At 43.1% G+C, this 10,857-nt stretch overlaps 1 protein-coding gene across 1 annotated transcript in view; it reads left to right on the top strand.

Annotated features, from left to right (window-relative positions):
* LOC102770951 (protein dispatched homolog 1) overlaps window positions 1-10,857 on the top strand; it is a gene marked incomplete at its 3' end in the record, with an annotated part of 93,669 nt that overhangs the window by 62,031 nt on the left and 20,781 nt on the right. The window contains exon 6 of the mRNA XM_015562340.1: window positions 9,526-9,555. Coding sequence (XP_015417826.1) covers window positions 9,526-9,555 — 30 coding nt within the window. The remainder of the gene's footprint in view (window positions 1-9,525; window positions 9,556-10,857) is intronic.

Genomic DNA, 10,857 nt, shown 5'->3' with positions numbered 1-10,857 from the left:
ACCACCTCTACCCAAACCATGCGGCCTTCACCTCCTGGCTGGCAAAGAAGGTTTTCTTTTAACCCAGGCTACTTTGCAGCCATTTCAAAAATATTTTGAATTAACCAGTTGTCCTTTGCAGAATTCGAATTGCTTTAAACGGTTTCTTTAAAAAAAATAAATAAATAAAAAGGGCACACTTCGCCTTCTCTTTGAGGGTGTGCCTTGCGCAGGGCCTGAGCCATGTGGTCTGTTGACCTTTGGGGCTGCCCCTCCCCCTCCCCCTTGTAAGTGGTGGAGACAAAATGTGTTTGAAAAGGAATTTCCCATGCCCTGCTTCCCTCACCTCTCCGGGGTGCAGAATAGCTGCCCTTTAACTAGTGATCTGCCAGACCTCGGAACGCTCCTCGTTTCCAGGAGAAATAATTAATAAAAGAAGAGGAAGTGACGCCCCTCCCCCACGCGCATCCAGTTTTGCCTGACACAGTTCCTTTCTTGTTTCCCGAAATAACGGGGGGGGCGGGGAGGCGGGGGGGGAATAGCATCATCTTCTTTTATTTATTTATTTTTTTTGCTTGCTTTGCTTCTTAGGCCCAAGCTCTGCTAAGAATAGAAAAAAGTCTTTTAACTTATATTGGAACTCAAGCTGTTTGTTCCATGAGCATTTGATTTGTTCCAGCTTTCAGGGGTTTTGAGTCTGAGTGGGCCGGACAGACTCACGTACATTGCACACAAAACATCCTTCTCTGGAATCCTGGTATCTTTCTTTTGCCAGCGAGTTTGGTGAAGTTGGCCTGGGGCTTTATAAATACATGCAAAAGGCACATTTCTGTCATTTTCACTGCAGTCTTTTATCACATCTCGGCGATATTCTTAGTTGTCTCTAGAGGGATATTGCAAATTATTTAACAGCTGGGTTGGAGGGGGAGTCTTCTGAGCTGATCAATAGCCACTGAACGCTTAGGAGGGCTTTGCAGTAGATCGAAGTGAGGGGCTAGCAGGCTCGCCGCCTCCTCGGGGAGCTTCTCTGTAAAGCCAGCTCCACTCTGAGCTGCCACCGACCTGGGGTTTATAGAGAGAGTTTATTTATATATGTTTTTCTTGATTGGAAGAGAGCAGAGTTAGGTTGCATTTCTCTCGGGATCTAAAAAGGAGAGAGTTTGTGACCTGGTCCGTTGTGCACATCCTGGCTTATTCGCCTTCTCCCTGTGTCCCTGTCCGCCTGTCACCTTCCTGTTTTGGTGCTTTACTGCTCGCTGCTCAACAAGGGGGAGTGGGGCTGGAACTTCCAGGGGGGACAAGAGATGACAAAGGAATGATTTCACGACGCTGGGGAAGTGCAGGGCTGTCCCGAGGCACCTTCCTTAGGGAAGACCATAAGGCATCTTCGTCCCTCTGGCAAAGATGTTCTCGCACAAGTGAGCCAAGATGATGAAAAGATTTAAGTTTTCCATATGGAAGAGCCAGATTCGGGGCCAGGAAGAAGGAACAGAAACGTGTTTTGAACGTTTTTGACAAGAAAGAGCCCTTGGATTCTACATATGAGAGCCTTTCCCTCCCAAATACCGCGGCGGAAGCCAGGTTCTGGGAAAACGGACTGTGCTCAGTTGACTTAGGATTGAATGTGAGTTTACTTTGCACATAGTCTGTGTACACGGCGAGCACACGGGGTCTTGCTGTAACCCCCCTGCCCTGGGGGTTCCCACTGTTGCTCTGTTAGGAGGTTGTTCTGAATGAGCAGAAAGGCTTGTGAAATTTCCTTTCAGGATTTGTGTTCTAGATTAGCCGTTCTCAACCTGTGGGTCGCGACCCCTTTGGGGGTCGAACAACCCTTTCACAGGGGTCACCTAAGACCCTCAGAAAACACATATATAATTACATATTGTTTTTGTGATGAATCACTATGCTGTAATTATGTTCGATTTGTAACAATGAAATTGGGGGTCACCACAACATGAGGAACTGTATGAAAGGGTCGCGGCATGAGGAAGGTTGAGAACCACTGTTCTAGATTACAATTTAGCAGGTGCACGTCCTCGGGGAACTAAAGTTCTCATATTTGGTTGGGGCCCATTTAATAATCTCATCTGATCTTTCATTAACCGGAATTGTCTTCAAGTAGCAGATGCAAGAATAACGCTCTAAATTACCCACCAGTTTTCTAAAGGGAATTAGGATGTCCTCCATACTCCGGCGTGGGACTTGCCCATCCTGAAGCCAGAATGACCAAAGCAGTGTGATTCTGTGAGAAGAACTGGATCAGAGATCCACGAGGACAGATGAAACAGACCCCGGTGTGTAGAAAACCTGACTCAGTGAACCCCTGGGCGGCTCCATGGGCTTCCGACTCTGCCTCGTCCCCATTCTCAAATGCGGCCGGGCTAACACTGTGACTCTGACAAGCCAGGACATCCTAGGCCAGTGCTAGGAACCTTTTGAGCTCGGCGTGTCAGCATTTTGAAAAACCCTAACTGACTCTGGTGCCGTGTCACATATAGAAAATTTTTTATCTTTGCAACCATAGTAAAACAAAGACTTATATTTTGATATTTATTTTATATATTTAAATGCCATTTAACAAAGAAAAATCAACCAAAAAAATGAGTTTGCGTGTCACCTCTGACATGCGTGTCATCGGTTCGCCATCACTGTGGCAGCCCTCGTTCAGGAAGCAGGACCGCAGAGAGCGGATCTCCTGTTCCCATTCCTCCCAGTTTCCCCAGGCTGGCTAACCAGACGGGCCCCAGCCAACGGGCCCCAGCTACAGGCCCCAGCTAACGGGCCCCAGCGACCCGAGAGATTAGGTTCCCACTGTGGCAGTCCCAGAAGGACCAGTCAGAACCCGCACTTGTCCCAACCATCACTGAGCTCAAGGGAGCAGCTCTTGCTAGACGGCCCCACACCACAGCCTGGGGGCTCGGCCAGACTGCGGAAATTCAGTGTCTTGGCTGCACAGGGCGCCACGATCAGCACACCATTGTCACAATATCAGATGCCACGGGTTTTATGAAAATGGGTTTTGGATTCTGCTTTTCTCCATAAAACGGGGCTTTACAGAAGATGATACCTGGCGCCTCTCAAAGGCACAGAAAGCGAAACGGGGCAAATTGGCATCTGGATCAAGGATGGCTCTTTGCTTGTAAAAGAAGTCATAGGAATTACTAACAAAACTTAAAATGCACGTCCAAAAAGTCTTGGAGAAAAACATGCCACAAACCAGGGAAAAAATACTGGCCACCATTGTGACCTCTTTTAAATAAACAGGAAACATAGACGTACATAAGCAAAAGAGACATGAAGAAATGTGTGAGTGTGACTAGTTATGTGCTGTAAGTAATGGTAAAAGAATGGGACATTATACAGCTAATAAAAATCATGTTTTCAGATTTTAATTAGATGGATAACACTTGAGACTATGACCCTAATTGTGCATCTTTAATGTGTATATCTAGGCACAAGAGGTAAAATACTGAAAGGAATTAGATCAAAGAGAGGTTAGATCTGTGTAGTGAGAGTTAGGGTGATTTTCTTTTTCTTTATAATTTTCTGCATTTTCAGACTAAAAAAATGAATGTGTGTTTTAATCAGAAAACAAAACCAACATTAAAAAATTTTTTATCTCCTCATTAAAGCTTGGCTCCTCCTTTAAAAATTAAAATTCATGTTTGAGAATGGGAAAACATTAAGCAAAAAAGTTTATCAAAGATCTTAAATAAATAAGTAAAACAATAAGAAGAGCCCTGGCTGGTGTGGCTCAGCTGGTCGAGTGTCATTCTGGGCACCAAAAGGTCGCCAGTTCGATTCCCAGGTCAGGCACATGCCCAGGTTTGGGGCTCGATCCCTGGTAGGGGGCATGCACGAGGCAGCCAATTGATCTTTCTCTCTCTATTGATGTTTCTCTCTCTCTCTCTCACTCTCTCTAAAGTCAATAAAAAGCATTTACATATATGTATTTTTTTAAAAATAAAGATTTTATTCTGCCTTTCTTAGATAGTGGATGGGAAACTCGGGAAAGAGGCTTTGGAAATTTAAAAACAACTCTTTTCACTTGAGCACGCTCTCCCGTTTGCTCTTCTGGTGAAACCCTTTGGGTTGGTGCAGTAGACGAGTCCTGACCACTTCTTACCACGAGCGTCTTTGATGACCTGGCCCCACTGCCTACAGCGCTTCTTCCTCCTTTGACACCTGCTGGTACAGAGGTGTTCCTGCATCCCGTCCATCAGCTCCTGTGCATCTAAGCTAACAGACAGGGAACTCGGCCCTCTCCTCCCACCAGCACTTGTTCATTAATCCATTTGTCTGGCCGTGTAAAACGCATCTCTTTAGCTATTCACGTAAAGAGACAGCATTACGTTTCAGAGCATTTTAAGACACTAGTTCTTACCTCCCTTACAGAAGGACTATTTTTATTGATTGTTCACATGGAATATTTCAATATAGAATTTTGATGGGAGAACCTGGCTTCTTAGCTTTTGCCTAGCAGTGTGTTGAAATAATTATGATCTGAAATTTCACAGGAGAAGACAGTCGAATTTCACAGCAGGAGAAGACCTTAGAAATAATTTAATCCAACTCTCTTTATTTTACAGACGAGGATGAACCCCCATTTAATAACAGGTCTTCTTCTTCCAATGGTCTCTTTAATACATTCTCCTTAGAATAAGTTCTTGAACTTTGGAGTGGCCTTTGGGCATCATTGGCATATATCATAGTTTTGGGGGTTGCAAACAGAATCTACACTGTTGTGAAATGAATACATTGAATTTAAGGTTTTAGCCAGGCTGTTCCGGAAGTAGAGTGTCACAGGGGCCCCACTATAGCCTGAGAACATGTGGTCCCACCCTCGGGGGAGACGGGGGTCCTCATTTTTCTTCAGAAAATTCTCAGTTGTCCTCCATCTCGGATTCTCTTTTTTAACTTCAGATTTTTGGCTGAGAAAATCCTTTTCTATCAGTATTATGTTTATAAAATCTGGGTTCGAGTTTTGCTTTGGCATTTGTTTGGAATACCTACATTTAATTTTTATGCTAAAGGAGGACTATGAGAAAATGTAGGTAAGGAAGAAAAATCAATTTACTAGATATTGTTGTTCTTAAAAGCATAACTAAAGAATTTCTGTAGACGGGGAGGGAATAGTCTGTTCTCCTGGCTAGTAAAATGAAGATATCACAACAGCTGCAGAGTATTGGTTTCACTGTTGGAATTCATTTTGATACAGTGGATTTTTATTATTTTTTTAACTCCCCCCAATGTGTTTTTTTTTTTTTAACAGCAGGTGTGACTTTTAACCTTCCAAACTGAAATTGTACAATGGCGAGTAATTTTGGAGGGGCAAAATAATCCAAAATATGTGGGAAAGGAATTGAAGAAAGATTAGTAATCTTTCCATGTAATTTTGACCTCAAATAATAGCTCTTACATTGAACAAAATAGAGACATGTCATACTAAAAATTGAGAACTGGCAAATGTTAGAGGAGAAGATAATTGGCAAGTTTACAAATTACGATTGTTTATACTTTTAATCTCTGGTCTAATTGATGGAGGCCTTGTGTTAATAAAATAGATAACGTAAATGTATTTTCAGAAATGCAAATATATCTTCACTGAGGTTATAATTAATATATAAACTCTTATGTATATAATTTGTACAGTTGGTAATGAAAATGCAAAACATTTTACTATTTTATAGATAAGATCCGTAAAACTTTGAAAGTGGAGAAATGTGTGTCTTCCTTATTTTAATAAAATTAACAAAATATATTTGTTGAATAAGCCCCCAAAATGTGCTTATAAAACCAGTCGTTTGGACAACCTCCTTGTGTTGTAATCCAAATTGTCATGAACTACATTTCCGTAGGCACTGCCAGTATTTTTAATTCATTATATAAATAGGCATTAAATGTAGTTTTCACCATTTCTAATTGTACTTAAGGTACCTCGTTATAGATAAATATTAAATAACAGTGAGTGTGGAAATTGTTATAATATACATAGGATATATAAATCTTTGTTTATCCAAAATGTCATCAGAATATTTTTCTTGTAACACCATGCGTAGTTCTGACAGTTGATACTCATAGTTTTGATTCACATGTTCGTAAGATTCTCAGAAGCTTTCTGAGTCATTAAAGGTAGACTTAGCCTTTTCCACTTTTCTCTCTTGGCACTGTATACCTGGGCCACTGCAGCAGCTCCCAACCTCGTCTCCGTATCTGTATGTTTCCCTTTCTAGTTCATCCTGCCCATTGCCACCACGTCATCCATCCTAAACCGTGTTTTCATCATATTCGTTCTTGCTCAAGAGACTGTAGCAGCTTCCTATTTCTATTACCCATTCTAGTCTCCTGCCCCCCCCCACAGACTTTTTTTTAAAAAAAAAACTGCTACTCCAACAAGCCTCCCTCCTCCCTCTTCCCTCTTAGGAAGGCCTGTTGACGTAGCTACGCTGCCCCACAGTGCTGTTTAGCAGAGGTTTGACACAAATATTTATTTCCTTTCTCTCTCCCTCCTGTTTATCCATCCGAAGCCCACCTGTTCTTTAAGACCTAGCTCAAATTCTACTTCTTACGTCAAGTTCAAGCTACTCTTCGGACCACTCTGTTCCAGTATCACCTCCCGGTGCCCCATTCACTGAATGTTTGTCCTACACCTTTAAGTTCTGATGGTCCTTGTATTACTCTCCAGTTGTTTCTTGCCTAGATGTCACATTTTCCTGGCAGATCGTCCCAGGCAGTGGTTCAAGCTCTGACCGTGTAGCTCTACTCCAAGCCTCACTGAGCCGGACTCTGGGGAGGAGCCTGGAAACCCCTGCTTTAATAAGCTCCCCAGGCGATCCCAATGATGATCACATCACTTGGTGTCACTTCAACTGTGTAGTAAATCAGTTGACAGAATGAACTGTAGATTTTGTATTAAAGGTATTTTTTTAGGTTCTTTGAAAGCTTATGATCCGTGTGTACTGTTACTCTTTTTCGGTCTATTTTAGTTAGCCAGGGTGCCCCATTCTTGCCAAATCAGTATCAGTGAGAGACATTTTCAAATAAAATATTTCATCCACATATACATAAATGAATACTTACATATGCAATTTCCCTTTATAACAATTCTTTTCGCTTCTTAATTATACAAATAATTAATGAATATAGTCTCACGAAGAATTTAAAGATACAAAAACTTACTCTTAATTTCTTCTCCCATGTCAGACAGGGCTGTCGAGTTGCCATCTTCTCTTTCGAATTTTTAAAAGATTTGCTAAATTTCTTTTCTAAGATTTACTAGTAAAAAGTGCTTGGCATTTACTAGATGATCTGTAAACATTAGTCCTCCACTCCCAACCTTTTCCTCCTGCCTCCTAGGTTATTTTATATTTTGTGTAGTCGTTGGGACGCTGTTCATATCAACAGTTTCAGACGTCACCGTGACCAATACTTTGAGTCAACATCCCTTGGCGTTCAGGAAACGCATCGCACAAGTGGTTGTGGTTATCACTGGACAAGACTAGAAGCATGTAGACCTGATGCATGAAAGATGGATTAGCGGCCGGGCTTGGCCTGTCCCAGGGCTCCTGTGTCATCCTCGAGACTGAACCCAAGGGTGCCAGTGGTCACTCATGCAAACCCTTCACGGTGAAGAATGGTGGTGGTTTTGTTGGAAATCTTTTCAAGAATGCTCACTGAAGTGTGGGTCCTTTATTTCCAAACGCTTTCTTCCTACCGTGTCAGCACTGAACCCGAGTTATCACTTGCAGGATATGCATGAAAAGGCAACAGGGCCCAATCCCATGGGAGGGTTTCGACTAAGACATGCTACCTGGAGCACTTGTTTACCTAAGTCTGGTTACTAGTTGGTGAGAACCATACAAAGCTGTTTTTTCCAGAGCTTTGATTCTCCTGAGTGCTGGGCAGAGCCATCTGGAGTTGGTGCAAGCGGATACTGTCCCTCCTTAAGTTGTGATATTAATCCCGCAGCTCTGTCCACAGTAGAGCTCTCTAGACGAGGGACATGTCTTCATGTTACAGCATTCCACTTCCCTCGCCCTTTAGTCTCCCACGCTCGCCTCAAAAATTATTAAAAGAGAGAGAAACGGTGAGGGAAGCAGACCATTGGTAGCTTTTTAATTTTTTTTTTCTGTTTCTTGTTAACGTTTTCCCTCCCATACAACTTACTTCTGGTTATTACCTTTAAAAAATTTCCCTTGCCTCTCTCTGCCCCAGTGCCCCTCATCATGTCAAGTTCCCTTTTCCTGAGAACTTGACAAGCTCATTAGCTGTTCCCTTGACATAGCCCAGCTCACTGGTCACCGGAGTAGTGAAGCCAGGGCCCTGAGCTGCTGTGACAGTTCTCAGCCGGGCAGTGGCCGAGGCCATTGATTCCTCATCACGAGTCCCGGGTTTGTAAGTGCTTCATTAACTTACCGTCTTAGGCAGAGCTGAGCTTAGCCCTGTAACAATGTTGTCACTGTCACGCACTCTCACACAGAAACGCTTTCTTGAGTGGGAGAGAGAGGATGACGCTCCGACTAGGCCTCCGGGGAGGGGGCCCAGCCCAGCTCATCTGCGCCCTGCGTGTGGGGGAGGGTCCTGGACCTGCCAGTGTCATCCCTGAAGACCTAACTGAGATGCAGGCTGACGTGCCCACCCGAGGTTTTTACTGTTTGTTTTCTGGTGTGTTTTGACCAGATGGTATTAAAAGGTGAAAGGACCCTGGGAAAACATTGTTTCTCTCTATAACAGAAGTTAGATTTATTTGTCTGTTTTTACGAGTTTTTATTTGTCTGCGTAAGTCCGAAGTGAGTGTGGAAGATCACCCTGCAGCTTTTATTAGACAGGTATTAAATGTTGCAAATGGAAAGATTTCACAGACGGAGGAAGACTCCACTTGAGGGGTGAAAGTGTGCAGTGGGCTCCTGCCTGCCTGCTCTCTCAGATGTTTTCTGCGGAGGTTGAAAGGGGAGAAGGAAAGATAACACAGGGCCAATCAAAGGGATCTCGTGTCTTACCTGTAGTTGTGGTTTGGGTGTTGCCAACATCTGCTTGTCGTGTCCATTAGTACAAACACTTCAAAGGGATCCAGTGTTTTCCCGGGAGGGATCTTTGTGGGAACCTCAGTTTTTCTTTCTCAATCGATGTCGACAATCTCCACTTAGGGTCTCAAGTTGAACATAAAATGAAGTCGTTACTCAAGCAGAAAGAATGCGATGAATCCATAGTTTCTGTCTCTGAGGAGTAAACTAGCCACAGATCCATGACTTTCTCAGGGAAAAAAAAAGCAACAACAAGATAGCAGTGCGACATAGGGAGAAATAGAATATTTACATGTGTTACAACCCAGAATGTGTATAATAAAATATTCCTTTGCAGATGCAGATCTTTTTATAGCCTGTCCCGGTGGTTCTGAGATCACTGTCGACCTACAGATAGCAAATTTCTGCTGCCCTCCCAGGATTCTTCCAGAAGGCGGGAGAAGCGAAATGCTGACTATAGACATTAAGCCTTTTTGTCCTGGTGCTTTATTTCTGATGGTTTTTCTTTTTTTTTTTTTTCCAGACCATCCAGACCTTTCAAGTTACCCAAAAGGTACAGTAATCGGATCATTTTATTAAATAACAATCTTGCCTGCATGCTTTCCCCTCCTCGTATTTTCTCCACATTTTGCTGCTGTTTCCACCTTCCTCGTTCATAGTTTGTGGTTTTCATCTCCAGGTGGCTTTCCGGCCTTACCCTGTTTGTGTTTCATCGCTCACATTGGCCTAATGATTTTGCTCTCCTTCCTGTAATGGATTGATTGGCCTCTCATTGAGAAGAGAGATACATAATATTGTGCCAACTCCCATGGCTGGAATTCATGGCATTTTTTCCCAAATACATTGGTTGTGTTTCTCCCTAAAAATTCCGTTGCCCCATTAAGGTGGAGAAGACTCTTGTGTGAAAATTCCAAAGTTTTACCTTCCCAGGGGAAGAGCAAAGTTTTACATGGAGACGAGTTTCTGAACAAACGGTCTTGTCTCACCAGATGTCCTTGAACATTATGGTTCCAGGTGTAATGTGATTCCACCGTAAGAAACGCAAGGCCATCTTTGAAAATCACCTGCTAAAAAGGCTCAGATGCGATAGCTCTGGAAGAGTTTCCTGTCTACATAAATGACTACACACATTTTAATATGAGCAAATTCCCCTTCCATTTAAACAATACTTATTTTTTAAAATGTTGGTAAAATAGGCACAGCATAGACTTTACTATTTTAACCATTTTTAAGTGTTCGGTGCTGTGGCATTAAGTACATTCATGTTATGATGCGGCCGTCGCCGCCACCCGTCTCCAGGACTTTTTTCATCTCGCAAAGCTGTAACTCCACCCTCCAGCCCCTGGCAACGCCCACCCTCCGCCCCCTTTCTGTCTCTGTGAATTACGCCCTCTATTACCTCAGCCCAGCGGGACCAGGCAGTGTTTTGTGTGATTTCATCACAGGCTGGTTCCCCTCCGCATACTGTCCTCAGGGTTCATCCATGTAGCACGTGTCAGAGTCCCCCTCCTTTTAAAGAGCCGAATGCTACTCCATTGGATGCATATACTACATTCTGCTTATCCATTTTTGTGAAAAAAAAATAAAGGGAAGAGGTGATATCAGTAAAGAAGGTGAATTTTCTTTTTCTTTCTTTTTTTTTTAAAATATATTTTATTGATTTTTTACGCTGCAGCTCTTAGGCCTCTGCTGCTGAAAGTAGGTATCTGGTTTGTTTCTACAATGTTGCGATCCTGCTGGCTGAAGCCCGGGACTAAAGCTGGTTTCTGGGGTTTTGTTTAGCTTCTATGTTTGTTACATAGTTTCTTAAACTGCAGGCTCAGAGGCCTGCAGCGGCAGGCGGGGGACGGTGGGG

Source organism: Myotis davidii, unplaced genomic scaffold, assembly GCF_000327345.1.
Source record: "Myotis davidii unplaced genomic scaffold, ASM32734v1 scaffold174, whole genome shotgun sequence".
NCBI lineage: Eukaryota > Metazoa > Chordata > Mammalia > Chiroptera > Vespertilionidae > Myotis > Myotis davidii.
The sequence above is the reverse complement of the archived record's forward strand: the minus strand, read 5'-3'. Positions and strand labels throughout refer to the sequence as shown.